A 19,422-nucleotide genomic window follows, 5' to 3' on the forward strand; every position below is an offset into this window, starting at 1 on the left:
TTTCAATGATCACATTTTATTTTGTCAAGGTAGGATCCCATAATTTTACTCAATCTTTTCCCTGTTATTAGACATAAAGGTTTTAGGCTTTCTATGATTTCAAACTTGCTCAGGTTGGGAGGGCTGATGAGGGTAGTAGACAGAGATCAAGGATCAGCCTTCTGATAGCAAAGCAATAGCCAATGTGCTGTTCATATTTTTAAACAGGAACAAGGTTCTCGTGTGTCCCATGAAATCTGCTCCTGTCATGTTGACCCTTTCAGATTCCAAACATGTTGTTCTGCCCGTAGACGATGACTCCGATTTGAACGTGGTGGCATCTTTTGATAGGCGAGGGGAATATATCTATACAGGAAATGCAAAAGGCAAGGTAAGCCAAGGAGCCTGGAAGGTGATCATCAAGTAAGGACCAGGCATGTCATGCGTTGACTCATTTCATATGTGTACTTGTTGTAGTTCTCTTGAAATTTCTTTTATTCTTGGTCCGAGAAAGGCTCCTACCTATAGCAATTTAGCTTATTTTTCTTTTAGCCCCAATTAGAATTTCTTTGCTTTGGATTTAGGAGAAGAGATTATTTGACATAGTAAAGAATGGAAAGCCTGCTAACAATTGCTAGTAGTGAAGGGCCATTACTACATTAACTAACATTAGTAGCCTGTTACTAACTGAAACACTTCTGTTGAAAGTGTCTCGATATCTAGTTGCATACAACATTGTGTAATTCAGGCTGGCTTAACCTGTAATACTGAGTTTGTCATTTTTCTTTTTTCTTTCCTGTTAAACTTCTCACTTCAACTTTTGGAATGTTGAGAAGGTATAGGCCCTTCTCCCTCTGATGCATTAGTGTTTAAGGCTTTTTTCATGCTTAGTGTTTACAATTCCATTAGCCACCTTGATTTTGTTTTGTTTTTGATTGCCGCATATGAGCTAGTACAATTGCATGGCTACTTCACTCACTCAGTCATTTATTTACTTATTTATTTATTTTTTTGCCATACTGGAGGTTGAACTCGGGCCTCATACATGTTAGGCAGGCCCACTTTGCTACTGAATCACATCCCCAGCCCTAGTGGCTGTTTTAGAAAGTGGCAGTTAGTCTGACATGGTGGCATATGCCTGTAATCTCAGTACTCTGGAGGCTAAGGCAGGAGGGTCACTGAGTTCAGGGCCAGCCTGAACTACATAGTAAGAATCTGTCTCAAAAACAAAGAAAAAAATGGGCAATTAAAAAAACTTTGTAAAATGAAACTTACCATCTTTGAATGTGAAGTTCAACGATACTAAGGACATTCCACCCTCACTGCCGTCCTCTTCAGAGCTCTTCTCATCTTGCAATACTGAAACACTGCCCACTAAACAATACATTTCCCAGCGCCTGGCAACTACTATTTCACTCTGTGTCTATAACTTTGACAACTCCATGTACCTCTTGTAAGTGGACTCATGTCATACACATACTTCCTCATTTGCACCTGGCTTTTTTGCTCAATATAATGACTTCAAGGTACGTTCATGTTATAGCATGTGAGAATTTCCCTCCTTTTAAAGTTCAGCAATATTGTAGGCATGTACCACATATTACTTGACTGTTCATTTGTTGATGAATACTTGAGTTGCTACCACTATTTGGCTATTGGGAATAATGTTAAATATCATATTTTAAGAATGGATTGTGAAGATCACTCCCTCTGCCTCCCAGTGCTGGGGTTTGAACCCCAGGGTTCTGCTGCCATCACAGTGTACAGCACAGGGGCTTCACACTGAGCTACATCTCCAGCCCTTTTTTGCTTTTTTTTTTTAAATTTTAAAACAGATCTTGCTAAGTTTCCCAGGCTAGGCTTGATCCTTCTGGCTTTGTATTCTAGATCCTCCTGGATCTGCATCCGAGAGTGCTCGGTTACAGGTTTGAGTAATTGCCCAGTTAAGACTGTAGTTTATTTGACAAAGTAAAAAAGCAATATCTTTAATCAAGTTGAATACATAGAAATAGCAGTGTTCAAATTTTTACTCAATTTTTGGTCAGTTGCAGATAGAGAAGCCAGCTCTCATTATTGCTGTTTATCAGAATATTTACTTTTACTTTTTCCATAAACTTTAGATTTTGGTCCTAAAAACAGATTCTCAGGATCTTGTTGCTTCCTTCAGAGTAACAACTGGAACAAGCAATACCACAGCCATTAAGTCAATTGAGTTTGCCCGGAAGGGGAGGTAAGTGAGACCTTGTTTTTTAGGGATAGTTTCAAAAAGAGAATGCAAAACTGCATTGAAACATAGAACTTTTAAGTATCTTATTCTTTTAAAATTTATTAATGTTGCCAGAAAGTCTTCGTATCTGGTTCTTGGGTTGACAAAATTTCCCTCATTCAACCAATAGTAGCATTTTCCTTATTTGAAGGCTATTCCCTTTACTAAAAAGATATTTGAGTGGACAGTACTTAGAACCAAAATACTTGGCACATTATAATCACTGGGTAAAGATTAAATATTTTATTTTACTTTTCATAGTGGTGCTGAGGATTGTATCCAGGGTCTCATGCTTTCCAAATAAGTGTTGTACCCTCAGGGTGTAAATATTTTTATGAGCAGAACTGTGTCACAAAATTGACACAGTAGGCTGAGACAGGAAGATGGTTGCAAATTCGAGACCAGCCTGAACTACAAGAGGGAGACCCTGTCTCAAGAGACAAAAAAAAAAAAAAAAAAAAAAAAAAAAAGACACAGTAATTAAGTGTACATTTACATAAAATTTCTTTACCCTTTTAATTTCAGATGTTATTCTGCTAAGTTGGTTATCTAGTTAGAAGTATATATATCTCAACAAAAATAAGAAAGAAAAGGTTGTCAGTCAGATGTACCAGTCATGTTCTGTTTAGGAACACCCACATGTACCTAGAGGATATTCAGGTTCAAAATGTTCTCAGGTGTGTGTGTGTGTTCATGTGTATAGGGGTAGGGGGTGCTGGGGATTGAACCTAGTGCCTCATGCGTTCTAGGCAGGCACTTTACCCTGAAATAACACTCTTGGCTCCTCAAAATGCTCTTGAATTAAGAAAAGGTCAGTAGGTTCTGCTGCCTTTACAGTAAAAAGTCAGACTTTTAAAAATGACATATTTAGGTTACTAATTTATGAAGAAGAATACGTTGTTTATAAAACGTCAGAGAAATGAAGTATTTATGTACCTGTAAATTTAACAAGCTGGCTTCACTTTAGAGGTTTTGGGTCTCAGTTAAATGCTAACAGTTTGAACAGTTCGAGTTTAAAGGTACACAGGAATGATACAGCATATGCATTCTTATTTGACTTGGTTTAGAAAGTGCTAAGATGTGGAAGCATTCTAGCCTTAGCTCTTTCCTCAAGTTCTTCCCAGTTAATTAATTGTTTGTATTACTATTGTTGAAAACTCCAGTAACAGAAAATGTTGACAGGAAAATGTTGACCTCTGTTGCTGTGTTTTTTCTTTCTCTAGTTGCTTTTTAATTAATACAGCAGATCGAATAATCCGAGTTTATGATGGCAGAGAAATCTTAACTTGTGGAAGAGACGGAGAGCCTGAACCCATGCAGAAACTGCAGGACCTGGTGAATAGGTACGTGTCACAGCCCAGAAGGGTACAGGGTAGCTCTTCACTGGGGCTCAAGTTCTAGTTCTCCCTGGGGACATTTTTTTGTCTTTTAGGACCCCGTGGAAGAAGTGTTGCTTCTCTGGGGATGGGGAGTACATTGTGGCAGGCTCTGCCCGGCAGCACGCCTTGTACATCTGGGAGAAGAGCATTGGCAACCTGGTGAAGATTCTCCATGGAACACGAGGAGAACTCCTTCTGGATGTGGCAGTGAGTTATGCAGGCCTTGTTGCCATTACTCACACAATCTAGACCATCTTGAATCCGTTCTGACTCACCCAAGTTTTCTTTCCTTCATTCACATTTAGTGGCATCCTGTTCGACCCATCATAGCATCCATTTCTAGTGGAGTGGTATCCATCTGGGCACAAAATCAAGTAGTAAGTATTTTCCTGGTTGACTTGCTTTGAAACCGAATATCCCTTTTTGTCAAATAACATTACATGTAGTAAAAGCTAAAAACTACCTTAATTACTGTCTTTTGCATGAGAATCTTGTATCCTAAATAAATAGGTTCAGTGTTGTTGGGATGATCTTGGTCCTAATTTGGTTTGCTGGCTCTGTTTTCATGGAGAAAGTCTATTATACTTTCTGTTACTTGAGCTTATTTTTCTTTTGCTTTTCTTATTTTCAACTCAGTTTCTGTTTTACATTTAACTTTACTTTCAGCTCTTTAAACTATATTTGTAATCAGACTAGTGTAGTCACACAATTTAATGTAGATTGTCTCTATATAGGGATTTCTGTTTGGAAATAAAGGTGATTGACAAAGATTCAAAAAAGAAAATTTAACATTTTACCTCAAAATTACATCTTAAAAGATTAAAACAAGCAGTTATTTTATTAGAGAGCTAGTTAATAACTTGGAAGTGTTTAAATAGGAAATAGCTTACGATGGTAAAACCTATAGATAGCTAACTTTTCCCTCCAAATTTAATCTGAGTTTTTAACATTTTCATTTATATCATTAGTGTCTAGGGTTAGATTATTGCTTTTTTACAGAGTTATTTTGTTTGTGTGTAGGAAAATTGGAGTGCATTTGCACCAGATTTCAAAGAGTTGGATGAAAATGTTGAATATGAGGAACGGGAATCGGAGTTTGATATTGAAGATGAAGATAAGAGTGAGCCAGAGCAGACAGGTAATGCTTCCCAGTTGCAGATTTCTGAAAGGAAAAGTGATCACTTTACTTAATCTTTTAAATTTGTGGGGTAAATTTATGTTATAGTTTAAAGTGCCCTGTTTTTCTTCAGTATATATAATTTCCGCAGTGCTTAGCGCTTGACCCAGGGCTCAAGGAGTTCTCTTGACATTTCACTTTTGTTTTTGCTGGCTAATTGCAGTTAACTAAATGGGGATTTATGAGTAGCACCTAACAAAGTATTAGTATTGAGTACAGCTGTGTCATGTGTTCTGTCACCCCTTGTCAGTAAGAAAAGGCCAAGAACATGGGCTCTGGAGTCAGTTTTGGGCAAAATACTTCACTTTAATGTGTATTTCTTCACTGGAAGAGGTTATAATAGTACCTGTGTTTTGGGATTGTGGAGAATAAAATAAGTCACGTAAAGTACCTCTAGACCATAGTAAGCACCCAAATGTTATTTTCTGTTATGATTATGTCTATGATCATTGTTATTTTTATTTCATCTTCTAAACTTGTAGATAGGACCTTATATCTATGATCATTGTTATTTTTATTTCATCTTCTAAACTTGTAGATAGGACCTCCTTGAAAATAAAGATTTGACTTTTTATCTTCATGATGTCTAACACAGAACTTTCCATGCAGAAGGGGTTTGTGTGTGAATGCTTTAGACTGCTCAGTTGGCACTGTAATTAATACCACAGATCTTCCACTACTGGACCATTTCATGGTACAGGAATCAGGGAATCAAGACTAAGGTTAATTCTGTCCAGCGTGAAAATGCTGGTCCTTACTTTTGAGTCTTAGATGACTTGCATGCCTTGCATGTTTCAGAAACATCTCTGGGGATGCAAAGCATTCTGGATTGTTTGGGCATTCTGGGATCATGTTCTGTGAGCCTTCTCAGACTTTCACATGAGTTACTCCCATTACTCCCGTCTCCTATCTCCCATGATCATTGCACGTACCTTTATTGTGTATCATTTACTGTGTAAATTGAAGTAGTCCATTTATATCTATTCACCCAGAGCTTTTTACTGGTTGAAAAGACCTTCTTGACTTTCGTGTCATCACTATTCCCCTAGCATATGGTTGAAATTCAGCTCTTAAATAAAATGGTTTTCCTCTTTTGTATTTCCTGAACTTCAGTTTGTTAAAACTGTTAAGCTATATATATATATAAAAAACAGTTTTTACTTCATCTCAAATCTGTCCTGTGTTTCTGTCCTGTAGGGGCTGATGCTGCTGAAGATGAGGAAGTCGATGTCACCAGTGTGGACCCCATTGCTGCCTTCTGCAGCAGGTGAGTGGCCTGGAGAGCCAGGGGGCTGGGATCTGCCTCCTGTCTCTGGTGGGTACTGCTCAGCTCCCTGACTGTTCCTTCAGTGTCATCTGCCTATTAGCTGAAAAGGAACAATTTTGTCTTTCTTCTCTAGTCCTACTTTCCCTTCCCTTCTCCTTGATACAGAATTCAAGAACTAGAAATAGTTCATTTATTTGGTTTACCATTACTGATTTCTGATTTGCTTTTGTTCATCTTGGCTTTCTTAAAGTTCTAGGTCCATGCCTGGTGTGTATGCTAAATAAAGGTGCTAGAGGAAGGGCTCATGGTTTAAGCAACTATCTCCTCTTTTTTCCAATCCCCTTGTCTGATCCTGTTCCAAATAGTGATGAAGAGCTGGAAGATTCAAAGGCTCTGTTGTATTTACCCATTGCCCCTGAGGTAGAAGACCCAGAAGAAAATCCTTATGGCCCCCCGCCAGATGCAGTCCAAACCTCCTTGATGGACGAAGGGGCTAGTTCAGAGAAGAAGAGGCAGTCTTCAGCAGATGGGTCCCAGCCACCTAAGAAGAAACCCAAAACAACCAATATAGAGCTTCAAGGAGTGCCAAATGATGGTAAGAGTTACATTTTTCTCCCTGATGACTGGCAGGTACCACTTCTTTTTGTCCAGCATTTCTTTATTTCCTCTTAGCAAATTTTACCCTAAAGGAATTTTCCCCATGAATCTTTTTAATAGTGCTTGAGAGCTTTGTGATGATTCCATCTGTGTTCACTTTTCTTTTGCTCATTAATATCTTAACCTAGGATAACACATTTTGTCTTCTGACACATAGCTCAGGATTTTTTCCTATAGGCGGTTTTATTAGGTGTTAAAATACTAGTCAGACCTGGACAATCATTTCCTTCTTCCTGTCTGCTTTTACAGTCTGACTCTAGGAGTCGTTTATCTGTTGCGATAGGTGGGGATATATTTATTACTAGGCATCTTCCTTTTTCTTTCAGCTAACTGCAGACCAGTTAATGATGCAGCTGCACATTTCTCTCATGCTGCTGTTTGCATGTTTGTGCTGTCCCAAGCCCTGTTGAATGGTTTATATACACCATTGCTGACTTCTGCATAAACTCTTCAAGGTGTTTTATTATTCCTGCTTTACAAAGGAGAAGGTTTAGGTCGAAGTTATGTGTGAAGAGGTTGTTTAGCTTGCCCAAGATCTCACAGAAAGTGGTGGAGTCACGATTCTTTTCCCTGCTTATTTAGTTCCCAAGCCTATACTATTTTTGCCCACTCATGCCTCTGTGTGTGCATGCATTTTTCTGTGTATATGCCCCTCAGTGTGTGCACATGCGCACGCACACACACACACACACACACACACACACACACACACACACCCCTTTTCCATCTTGGATTAATATAGTATCTTTTGCTGCTTTTTCAGTTTAGAGTTGTGGCTTGGTATGAGCCATAATAGGCTGTTTGTGCCTCTTTGTCAATCAGTTACTGTGTAATGGTCACTTTTACAATTTTTAGAAGAACACACAGGCAGCCTTCTCTGCTGTGTTAGTGGACCTGGGAGACAGAAGTACTATTCTTTGCTAAGAGATCTGGTGGGGGGCTGGCAGTAGTAGTGTGTGACCTCTCCCTCATATGTCTCTGTGCTTCTGCAGAAGTCCATCCACTACTGGGTGTGAAGGGGGATGGCAAATCCAAGAAGAAGCAAGCAGGCCGGCCTAAAGGATCAAAAGGTAAAGAGAAAGATTCTCCATTTAAACCGAAACTCTACAAAGGGGACAGAGGTTTACCTCTGGAAGGACCAACGAAGGGTAAAGTGCAGGCGGAGCTCAGCCAGCCCTTGACAGGTAAGGACACATTGGGAGCACTGTCTGGCTTGCTTTGTGGCCTTGCTTTGTACAGCCCTTGACCTCCTTTAACTGCAGCGTTTTTCTCCTTCCCTCCTTTTTCCCCAGCAGCTGTATTTTAAGCTGCTAAGGGCAGGCTAAACCAGAACTGGCTTAATTCAGTGGCTCTTAACCCTGGGTCTATCAAAGGATTTCAGAAGACCTACTTTCCCTCAATATCACTTGCAAAATGTGTGATTATTTTTCTGAGGAAGATGTCCATAGCTTTCATCAGATTCCTATTGGGATATCCATGACCTTAAAATATCAGAACCCCTGGTTGAATTCATTTCTTCCTCTGTATTTGCTCTAGGTTTGTTGTTTGTGGTAGTCTTAGTGGTGGTGGTGGTGGTGGTGGCGGCTTTTGGTTCAAATCTGAGTGCCATAGACAGAGACATCAGCCTCTTTTCTGACTTCTGACTGTTGTACTGTAATGTCTTCTATTTTTATATTGTTGGACTCCCATAGGAGAGAGGTACTTTTCTCCCAGTAGCCTAGAAGAAACAATGAAATCGTTAGTACCAACATGTTTAGGAAGAAAATGAGACTTTTGGGTTTTTCCTCCCAGTATCTTTTTTTTTTTTTTTTTTTTTTTGGTCTTTTTCGTTTTTATCGGTACCAGGGATCGAACTCACGACTGCCTGCTTGCAAGGCATGCGCTTATGCCGCTGAGCTAAATCCCCAGCCCCCCCCCATCTTGGCCCCCCCCCCCCATCTTGAAGCAGTTACCAAAAAGACAGACACTATACTATCTATAACAACTCAATTTTTAAAAACTTAATATTTGGATTTTTTCACTTTTACATCATGGAGGAATGCTTGTGAACTTAGGCTAATTGGTCTTTTGTTTAGAAAATATTTGTTTCTATTGAAACGTTGAGATTTGGAATTTTTTGTTTCATATGTAAATGCTGGTTTAAGTAGTAAAATATTCTCAATATTCTTCTCACTGAACAGACTGCAGGCAGGGTTCATGAAATGTCGGTGATTATATTCAAGTTTTCTCTCTGCTGCTTTAAAATTTTAATCGAAGTGTATTAATTCAACTATTATAAACATTAAACTGTAAAACAGTCTCATTTAATCTATACTTTGTCAGTTAATTATTATCTGTGAGTATGAAGTTTCTTCTGCAGAGAAGCTCAGAAAAGATTCAGTTTGTTGTTATTTTCAATAGTCTAACCTAACTTGGCTATTTTTTCATATCTTAACACGATACACTGAACTCTGTATTTTTCTCTAGTATTTATGGTATTTCACTGGTAATCATCACTCATACGTTCAGTCCTCCTAAGGCTGTGTCTGTCCACTTCATGTGTAAGTTGACAACATGCAGAAGAAACACAATTTAAAATTTAAATCGACTTCCCTGACCCAAAGAGCTCAGATGCTTTTAGGGTGATTTAAAATGTCACCTAGGGGCTAGGGATTTAGCTCAGTGGCATAAGCACCTGCCTTGCAAGCAGGCAGTCGTGAGTTCAATCCCCAGTACCGATAAAAAAGAAAAAAAAAAAAGTGTAAAAAAAAATAAAATGTCACCTAATAGATTCAATTAATTAAAACCCTTTAGGACATGCAGTCTCTCGGCTTCTTTAAAACTTACCTATAATTAATCTTGCGCTTTCCAATAAAAAGTATGTGGTAAATTTTTTTTTAAATTTTAAACTCACATTTTCCTCAATAATACAATGACATCATCTTTGAGTTATAATTGAGATGGTCACTAACACTAACTCAGTGTCTAAGTGAGAGTCAGAATAAAAATATTGGAAAGTTTATTCAGTCCCAGAAACCACACAGGAAAGAAAAGCAAAAGAGATAAACAACAGGGGGCTGGGGATTTAGCTCAGCCACATAAGCGCCTGCCTTGCAAGCAGGCAGTCGTGAGTTCGATCCCTGGTACCGATTAAAAAAAAAAAAAAAGAAAAAAAGACCAAAAAAAAAGAGATAAACAGCCATATAGGCTTTCAAAACAAACTGGTAGGAGTTTAATAATGATTGTTATATTGCAAATTGTTATCTTCAAAAGAGTTGCTTAGATTACCAGACATAGACATGCAAAATTGATCTAATCGCATGTGTTAACTGTTCTTTTCCAAGAACTAGAATTAGTAGTATAATCATCTTAGCTGTCTTACGTCTACATATACAAATCTATATCTTTTTCCTTTTCCTTCTTTTCTCCTTTTACCTATCCCAATTATTTTTTCCCCTTTGAGCAGTTTTTTGTTCTTTCATATTATTTACTGTATATTTTGGATCTTACTTAGCCTTTCAGTTTCTTACACTAGGGAGACAGTACAATATTTATACGTGAGTCTGATTTATTTCACTTAAGAGAATGGTCTCAAGTTGCATCCATTTACCTATAAAAGCCTCAATTTGATTCTTCTTTATAGCTGAGTAGTACTCCATATAAAAATACCACATCTTTTTTATCTGTTTGACAGAGACAGGTTTTTGCAATAAAAGTTTAAACTGTATGTGGGATGCATATTTTAGTATTTGTATAAATCAGGATTTTAAAAGCCTCTTCTAGTAAAAGTGGGCATTACTGTCAATGACCTATTAGATTATCCGTCGTCACTTTGTTGACAAGATTAAATGATATACTGATTGACTAAAGGCCGACTCTCACATCTTGGAGTAGCAGGGTGCTTCAGACTGGACTCCTGTTTTCTAATGCTTTTGTTAAGGCTGAAGTAGATCATTCTTAAGTGGAAGCAACCCTTTTAACAGCTCTGTGAGTATAACGATGAGATGAGCCTTTCCCATGACCAGCCAGAGTGATGAAACACTTAGTAACACAGAGACAGAGCAATTGTGTAGATCACTGCAGATGTTTGTCCAGCTCCTCATGATTGCATGAGTTGCATACTTCCCAGTATAATCTGTCTCACCTTCTTTTTTCTCCTGTCTTCTCTCGTATTTCCCTGACTTTTTCCTGAATAGATCTTTCCAGAACAGAGATGGCTACTTTGAACCTCAGAGTACTGAGGAGTGGGACTGTTTAAAACAAACACAACCTCACAGCAACTTAAGGCATGGTTCCAAGACCTTCAGAAGGGCCACATTGTATTTTGGAACCTTGTGAACCTTGTGAAGGCTGCAAGTTTGGGAGAGAGTGGTGACACAGGCTGTCACAAACAGCTCCACTGGAAGCCCCAGTTTTAGGACAAATATGAGTGCCTTTTGTGTGGAATTTCTGGGGTGAAGAGGGCTCCCTCCAGCACTGTGGCTGTCATGGAGGTCAGCCAGGAGGCACAGGCTGACCAGCACTGCTGCTGATCAGTGCGCGGCCTTCCAAGGCCACTGAGGGACATTCTGGCCTGTGGGTCTCGTGCCCTTCAACACCTTGGAGATTTCCAGTCAGAAGCAGAATGCAGTTATTTCAGTTTTCCACCAGCTATTAAGAAATAAAACCTGATTCAGAATGCTTAGAGCTACACCACCTTCCATAATTAATTCATTCTGAGGAACATTGTAGATTCAAAGTTTTGTGGACCTCCCTTTAAACTAGGTGTTAGAGCATAATTGTTTGAAAACAGGATTATAACTAAAGGTTGTGTTACTGCCAAAGGGGTGAACAACAGCTGTGTGTTAATGTCTTCAGCTGACCAGTTACAGTGAAACCATTTCATAACTTGATTTAACTTAACAAAACTGTCATAACCTCTTGTATTGTGACTAGAGATTGATTTTACATTCCAAGAGAAAAACACAAGACAAATAGACCTCCATATAAGTAATCTGGAGATACGGGAAAGTCTTTTGTATCCAAAGAACTTCTCAGCCCCAAAGGTGTGGTTTGTCATATAGAAGATAGTCTAAAGGCTTCATGGGATGGTAGGCATGGAGGGTTGGTGTGAACCTGGGTCTGGGGGTGACTAAGGCTAAAGTGAGCACAAGTGCTATATCTAGTGACAGATAGGTACTGTGCAAATTTGCCTGCCTTGTGCTGCTTGCACAACTACTTGGTGTTGGCCCACCACCCTGGGGCTTTGAGCCACCTACACGGCACTACCGGACCCATGATTATTTTAAATGCGTGGTAGTGAATGAGGTTCCCTCCCTCTCTTCCCTCCTCCCTTCTTCTCTTTCTTTTTTCCTTCTTCTTAAACAGCTCTTGAAAACTAATTTATGAATTTCTGCTGAAATGAGTCAGTTGAATATTCTTTCTTCTTCAGAGTGACTATATTAGCTGACCAGGGTAGAGCATGGAAGTCATGCTGCAGTGTTTCCGTAGGGCCTAAGGGCCAGCCTGAATTGGGCTGCTGTTAGGAAGTACGAGAGATAGCTGTCATCTTAAACTGAATTTTCTACTACTGTGTTACTGGAAATTTCTTTTATGTTGCAGCTAACTAACATGTTTCCTTGGGGCAGTTGCAGATCTTCTGTGTTGCTGTTTCCGTGTGTATTAGCCCGCTCAAAATAGTGCTTGCTATGGTTTTAGTGTGTTGGCTGATGCTTCAGTTTACAGTATGTCTGCCTATGTGTACATACATGTTTGTCCATTTTCAACAATGAGGATGAACTGCTCAGGTAATAAGGTACTGATTAGTCATCTTGAGGGCTGATTATTAAGGCTACTGGTTTATGGTCAGATCACTTTCTCCTGAGCTTGGTGAAGTAGCACCTGCTTCTAGTTCCAGCGCTTGGCAGACTGAGGCCGGAGGATGGTGAGTCTGGACTATGTAATGGTGAAAGCGTAAAGTATATAGTGGTGAGACCCAGTCTGAAAAACAGTGTAATAACAAAGAACCAAGCTACTTTTTGCTGTCATGATTTAGGCTAAAAATTGCAGTCCTGTGTTCATTTTTTTTTTTTTTAAATATAAATGACCTTTATTTTAAGAATGCAGGGAGAGGGGCTGGAGGTTTAGCTCAGCGGCATAAGCACCTGCCTTGGAAGCAGGCAGTCGTGAGTTCGATCCCCGGTACCGATAAAAACGAAAAAGCCAAAAAAAAAAAAAAAAAAGAATGCAGGGAGAGAAAGAACCCCTCCCCCCGACATTCCGGGGTCCAGCATTGTCTCCCCGGGGGTAGCGATCTCTCTCCGGGGTCTGGGAATCTCTCCCTTGTGTTCATTTTTTTAACTGTTAAAACTAAATCAGTCAGGATACCTATGGAAACAAATCAGTGAGGCCAGAGGCTGGAGTGTATTCTTTTACCTGAAGTATTTTTTTTAAATCAACTCAATTTATTACTATGTTTTGCATTGGGTATAATCTGAAAAACAGATGCCAAATGATTTTTTTTAACCTCAGTGAACTATAAAACATTTAAATTTGATTCTTAGCAATGCAGTGTTGGGTAAACTTTGTACCTTGCCCTAATTTCAGACTGTTCTCAGAAAAATGTAAATTACCCATTTTTATTTTGTAGTGAAATTTTAAAAATCAGGTTCAAAGCAGCAGTTTCATAAGTTGAACAATTATTTTGTTGCTATTTTATGTCCAGGTAGCATGTTATTCCTCATTCCAAATGACATCTGGCAGGATTTTCTTCACCTTGTTCTCTTTTTACACTTCCTAGTTAATATTCCACAGCAGCTCACTTAAGGATGTCCCTCAGAGGTTGAACAGCTTCTATGGAATAACCAGGGAAGTGGTCATTTGATTCTATTATTCAGGGCTTTATTTATGGATCAGTTGTTGATGCGTAGAAAGGTGGGCAGTGACTTTCATTACCATTTCGCCTTATTTGGGATTCTAGGATGAACGGATGTCACCTAAGGAACTGGAAGAGGTTTCTTGCTCATTTAATCGTTTAGGACCAGTATAATACATGAAAGATTTGGCATCCTAGAATTTCCTTCCTTCTGTTTGTTGCTCCTTTTAGATTGTTAAACATCATTTGTTAATACCTTAGAGAATGGTTCGTAGTTTAGCAGATGTGTCACCATTTTGTAAAAATCCCCCCCAACCTTTGGGGCAGATCTGAGAAAAGTATTAAGATGGGGATTTGGGACTTCTATTATTTGTTGATTCAGTGAAAAGCAATTGGAAATTAAGAGTTGGTTAGAACTTTTTCCCGAAAGAAGAAATTTTTTAACCGTGTACGTTTGTGATGTATCATTCAGATCTGTGTATATTTTCTGTTCTTAGAAGTAGCTGGTCCAAGGTGATGCTAAAAGATTTTTTTTTTTTTTTTTTCCTGTTCTCTTAGCAGGAGGAGCAATCTCAGAACTGTTATGAAGGCCTTGAAGCTCTTCGTTCTTCCCCACTATGCCATCGGGTGGTCTGTGGACAATGTGGTCAGTCTTTTGAGATTGACTTTAATTTAAAACAAAGGCCTCTGCCTCCCACCCAGGAGGTGGGAGGAGTGAATTTTAGGATTGAATGAAGAAGTCAATTATGAAAGAAATGCATATGTCCCTGATCTTCCCTTTCAAGCATAAGTCCAAATAGGCTCTCAGGAATGAGGATTTGTAAAGACATCAAATAGGAGATTGACTCATTTATACTTTAACACTTGGTTTTGTTGCTGGCGAAAAGATACCTGTATTTGCTCATCCAGTGCTTGTACCCAGCATCATTTTGACATGTCATTTCCTATCTCCTGTTTGCCTTCTCTGCTCGATGCATGTCCTCAAGTGACTTGTTCTACTCTCAGATTTTGCTACCAGTGTCCTAGGAAAATGTCTGTTGCATATTCTCTTTCTTTGATTTTTAAACTTACCTTCACTCAGATAGCTCCTGTCTCTCCCAGATAGTTCCATACTGTATAAAAAGGTGGGCAGAAAAAGGTGCTTGAAAGATTTCAAATATGCAGAAGAAGAAAAGAAGGCTCCCTCTTCCTGTCATACTACGTTTTGCTCAACAAGCTGGACTATAAGAGATTTCAGAGATTTTCCTTGCATTGCATGTTTTCTTCCAGTATTGATTCGGTCTCATTAATCATGGTTTTTGAAGATAACTAGTTTTATCCAACTCTAGCAAAGTATCATCAGCAGTTTTTATGACTTTACTGTGCTGATTTCTAGAGTTGGAAACAAAGCAAGGTGTTTCTCAATGAGTTTCTTTTTCATTGGGCTGGGGGAACTTGTGCAAGGACTAAAATACCCCCACAATCAAAGCACGAACAAAGTTTGAATCAAAGATCAAGGTAAAATTTTTATCGTTGCCTGTGGAAACCTGTCCCCATCAGTCACTAAGCTTTCTGTCCTGTGTCCATGCTCTTTTGTCTTACTATATTTTCAGTCACTTCCTTTCTGTGAAAGGTTGCTTAGCTTTTATCTTTTCTTTTTTTGTTTTTGCTGTTCTTTAAATAAAAAAGTAGCAGATTGGATGGATGTGTGCATTAGGTGTTTGAAATTTTCTAAAAATCCAGAGTCAGGAAACCAGCTGTGGAAAGGGCTTCATAGCCTCCCTGAGTAGTTTTCAGCTGATCAAAAGTGCTTATCTTGGATTATCATTTTCTCAGTAATTTTAAAGAGGAATTTCGGTGCTGTGTTTATTGTGTAATCTATCAGTTGGTAGATGCTCCTTTCGGTAGCCAAACATGTTGATTGCTTTTTAGATTGTAGGCTAGAAATCAAAGTAGAATACATCAGGGAGAGCCTCTTGTCCCAGACCATCTTTTCATAACACACTTGCGCACACACACAATCGGATGCTGGAGAAAGCTCTCCCAGGAGTCAGTTGCATAACCCATTCTTAGTTGCCACTGCAGCCGCCTCAGCAGTCATTTTGTGAATTTCGTGTAAGTTAGACCAGTGGCTGAGGTCGGTAGATGGCTCTCTACATGTGTTTCTGTTTTGCAGACACTATTCCCACTGCAGTCTTTGGCACCGCACACCACAGTCACAGGCAGCTGTGACATACAGGGTTTCTGCCTCACTGCTGTGTGGGAAGGAGCTGGTTTCTTCCACTGTACGTTTGACTGTTCGTGCTATGTCCAGCTCCTCAACTGGCTACTGAAAAAATCAGTGTAAACCCTGTCAGATTCTCTCTGGCAGCAGCTCCTGATATTTATGCTCTGGGAATGTTTTTTTCTGTTCCTAAAGCCTCTGTCTCCTCATTTCTTCATTTGTGTAATATATGTATATTCTCTTTTTCACCTTCCTCATTTCCCCAGCTGCCATTTTGTTTTTTTAAATGTTCTGTAGTTTTGTACAAGAAGAGACTTAGCCTTGGGTATTTCTTGCTGAAGCTTTAATGCTTTGTAAATAAAATCGGATGTTTATTAAAAGAACAGTGTAGATGTTTGTTTGTAAACAGTGGTCACTTCTGGAACCCACCAGCCATAGAAAATGCAGCTTATTGAAATGACATTAGATCTGTCTTTGTGGGGATGCAGAACTGAAAGGGGGGAGAAGGTGGTCAGCGTGTCTAGATGTCTGCCTCTAACTGCATTATAAGTAAATTATTTGTCCCAAAAGTTGGTGTTAATCAAAAGATTATCTAGGAATGATGTGTCTTCAGATTCTAATTAAAGACTATAGTGCAGGGGATTCCAGAGGTTACGAAAATGCCTGTCAGGAGCATCGTTATTCATCTAAAAACAGTAAAAACTGGTCTATTATTTTCTAGATTGAATTAGCTTTAAAGACCATTGACTGCTCATTGTCTCCTAAAGAATAAGGTACTTCACAAAGTTTATTGATTGGATTTTAACCTTTAGTGCTGAAAGTGTGTCTGCTTACTAATTTTTTGTCCCATGACTGAGAACCCATCTTTGACATCATAGCTGTTTCTTAGCAACCTCACCGACTTAAGCAGACAGCCTTCTCTGTTTTGTAGGGTAGAGAGTGCAGGCTAAGAGTCAGGTGTACTGTACCTCCTCCCACTGAGCAGATGTCTTTGGTCCCCCTGGGAGAGAATATTTGCAGCAGGGAGAGGAGCTGCCTCTGATGTAGCCTCTCGCTAATCTGAGTGGGTGTCATGGCCCTTGTCTTGTGAATTTGCACTTCTTTTTAAAATTCCTTACACACAGTGTTTGACACCTTATAAAGTGTTTTCATGTGCACTATATCATTTGATGCCCCAGGTGACCTTCCTAAAAAATGCAAGGTCTTCACTTACAAAGGAAGAAATAGAAATTCAACAAGTCACTTATCTTCCAGTGTACAATTAATCATTTTTATAGAAGTGTAGAAACACTGTTTTTTTGTACTGCAGTGTTTTCTTACTTGGTCAGATTTAACTCGGAATTTTGAAACTATTATGATGCCACAATTGAGAGGGAAGGGAAAAGGGTAAGGAAGAGTGTGACCTATGTGTTTGGGCTAATTTGGAGTCATTTCTGCTTTTGAAGTCTTTTCACCCTTTTTCTCTCAAGAGGTGGCTTCAAATTCGTTAGGAGCCTGTGAAAAGAATATAGATAGTAAAAGGATGCTTTTTGCTTTCTACTGCCCTTTTTTCCCCCTGCCTCGGGGCCTTACTTGTAACAACTTGAACTTCCCTGTGCGTAGTAATTTTTAGTGTACTCGGGAGCATTGTTATTGATGACGTGCACATCGCTTTATGTTAGAGGAAGTAAGCAATGACAGTGGAGGACTGAGCACAAATACCTGGAAGGTGCTGGCCAAAGTGGTGCCTTGCCCACTAGATATGAAGGCTTTGATCGGGAGTTACATCATAGGAAACTTGGTGCTGTCTGTCTACCTGCCTTTCGTCACTGCTTCACCTAAAACTCTGGCCATCCCTAAGAAGCTACAAGAAGCTATGGGGAAAGTTATTGTCAATGCCACAGCCTGTACTGTCACCTGCGGCCTTGGCTATAAGGAGGAGACCACCTGCATGGTGGGCCCCGATGGGGTGAGGAGGAATTGTACATCCCAGCGCTTGGAGTGTCTGACCAATTGGATCTGTGGAATGCTGCATTTCACTGTTCTTGTTGGGAAAGAGTTTGAGCTTAGCTGTCTCAGCTCGGACATCCTGGAAATCGGGAAGGAGGCATTCCGCTTCACCTGGAGGCTTGCTCGGGGTATCATCTCAACGAACGATGAAGTTTTCAAACCCTTCCGAGCCAACTCCCATTTGGTGAGGTTCAGACCTGCTCGGGAGTCTGACTCCGGGACATATTGCTGTGATGTGCAGCTGCTCAAAAACTTGAGACTGGTCAAGAGACTGTACTTTGGACTGAGAGTACTTCCTCCAAACCTGGTGAACCTGAATTTCTATCAGTCCCTTACCGAGGAGCAAAAATTAGTTAATGAGGGCTTGGAAGTTAATTTGGACAACTATTCCAAGCCTCACCGCCCCAAGTGGCAAAAGAAAGTGGCATCGGCCATGGGGGTAGGAATAGTAGGTGGAGTAATTGGTGGTGTGTTGGTGAGCATTGCCCTCTGCAGGGTGCTGAGGGAGAAGCACAGCAACGACATCCTCAAGAGCTTCCAATCCTTGTTCCCGAGGGACCGGCTGCCTGATGGTGGATTGGTCAAAAGACCACACGAGGATCAGGGAGGAGTAGCCTCACAGTAGCCTGGCAACAGTCTCCAGCTTCTTTGTGTCCTGGATGGAGCTCTTCCTGATTTCTCTACTGCCAGGTGCCCCAGAGTGGCCTGCTTCCTGGGAAGAGAATTGTCTTTTAAGCTTGTATTCATCTCCTACCCCTTTTAACTTGTGTTCCTCCCATCTCCATTTCATTCTTCTGGGCAATATATTCATATAGAAGGATGTAAGAATAGCTTTTCTAGTGAAAACTTATTTTTCTCTCTTCAATAAAAATGATTCACAATAGCAATGTGGAAACCCAACTTTTTAATTTTCTTGCTCTTTATCTTACGACCTCTTGTATTTGTTTATACTGTCCCATACCCAGTCAGGCTTTCATTTTCCTTGGGTTTCTTAGACTAGACATTGGGGATTGTCTGCTGTGTGCAAGGCCTGTGCCCATATCTGGTAGAGGCTGTTATTTAGACACCTGACTCAGGTGTGTAATTTGCCAGTCACTGGATGTGAATGAATTGTTTGCCTTCCCTGTCCTCCCCAGGCGAATCCTCTCTGTTCACTTGGCATAACATAGGGCCCTTCACCAAGTCATGAAACAGTCCACTGGCTGGCTTGCTACTCGTTTTCTTCTCACCCCTTCAGTGCTCTGAAGTTTGTTTGCCTGGGAAGGTCAAGTGTACTGGTTCCCTATAGCAGCCAAGGCCCCCAAGGAGGACTAGGTCCTTCATTCCTCTGCGGGCAATCCTGTCCTAAGACCTTGGCAGCCGTTCAGACTGTGTCTAAATAATTGGCTTATGGAGTCATAGGGGGAAAGCTCTTGGCCGCTAGCAGAGCTAATTCTGCTGAGAGTGACAGTATTTCTTCCTTGCCTCTCTCCTGCTCAGGTGGGACAACAGAAACCAAAGACCAGGGGTTCTCTTCTGCAGCCTTGTGTCCAGATCATCCGGGTGACTTGTAGAAAACCAGATTCCTGGGCCCCTGCCCTGAAGATGCCAGTTCAGTTTCCATTGTGGTCCAGGGAATTCTGTTGTTCTCTTTTAACTTTAAAAAGTTTCAAACCCAGAGAAAAGTTGAAAGT

The 19,422-nt window shown here is 40.1% G+C and overlaps 2 protein-coding genes across 7 annotated transcripts in view; both read left to right on the forward strand.

Annotated features, from left to right (window-relative positions):
- Positions 1 to 16,143, forward strand: part of Rbbp5 (RB binding protein 5, histone lysine methyltransferase complex subunit) — a 37,848-nt gene extending 21,705 nt beyond the window's left edge. For 3 of the 6 annotated variants that reach the window (XM_063240024.1, XM_063240028.1, XM_063240026.1), the window contains exons 5-14: positions 208 to 370; positions 2,100 to 2,209; positions 3,469 to 3,588; positions 3,678 to 3,831; positions 3,930 to 4,001; positions 4,645 to 4,762; positions 5,999 to 6,068; positions 6,434 to 6,663; positions 7,718 to 7,909; positions 14,116 to 16,143. In XM_063240024.1, the coding sequence (XP_063096094.1) occupies positions 208 to 370; positions 2,100 to 2,209; positions 3,469 to 3,588; positions 3,678 to 3,831; positions 3,930 to 4,001; positions 4,645 to 4,762; positions 5,999 to 6,068; positions 6,434 to 6,663; positions 7,718 to 7,909; positions 14,116 to 14,144 (1,258 nt within the window). In that variant the 3' untranslated portion in view covers positions 14,145 to 16,143. The remainder of the gene's footprint in view (positions 1 to 207; positions 371 to 2,099; positions 2,210 to 3,468; positions 3,589 to 3,677; positions 3,832 to 3,929; positions 4,002 to 4,644; positions 4,763 to 5,998; positions 6,069 to 6,433; positions 6,664 to 7,717; positions 7,910 to 14,115) is intronic. The other 3 variants (XM_063240025.1, XM_063240027.1, XM_063240029.1) reach the window with 3 other exon arrangements.
- Positions 16,144 to 16,326: 183 nt separating this feature from the next.
- Positions 16,327 to 18,649, forward strand: Tmem81 (transmembrane protein 81). Its single transcript, XM_013158063.2, has one exon. It carries the CDS (start codon positions 17,415 to 17,417, stop codon positions 18,372 to 18,374), a length of 960 nt encoding a protein of 319 aa, XP_013013517.1. The 5' UTR covers positions 16,327 to 17,414; the 3' UTR covers positions 18,375 to 18,649.
- Positions 18,650 to 19,422: the final 773 nt, after the last annotated feature.

This window comes from Cavia porcellus, unplaced genomic scaffold, assembly GCF_034190915.1.
Source record: "Cavia porcellus strain 051 isolate PalLab524CR breed Dunkin Hartley unplaced genomic scaffold, mCavPor4.1 scaffold_29, whole genome shotgun sequence".
Taxonomy (NCBI): Eukaryota; Metazoa; Chordata; class Mammalia; order Rodentia; family Caviidae; genus Cavia; species Cavia porcellus.

Coding starts and splice junctions, on each gene's coding strand:
- Tmem81 (XM_013158063.2), top strand. CDS start 17,415: ATGTTAGAGGAAGTAAGCAATGACAGTGGAGGACTGAGCACAAATACC.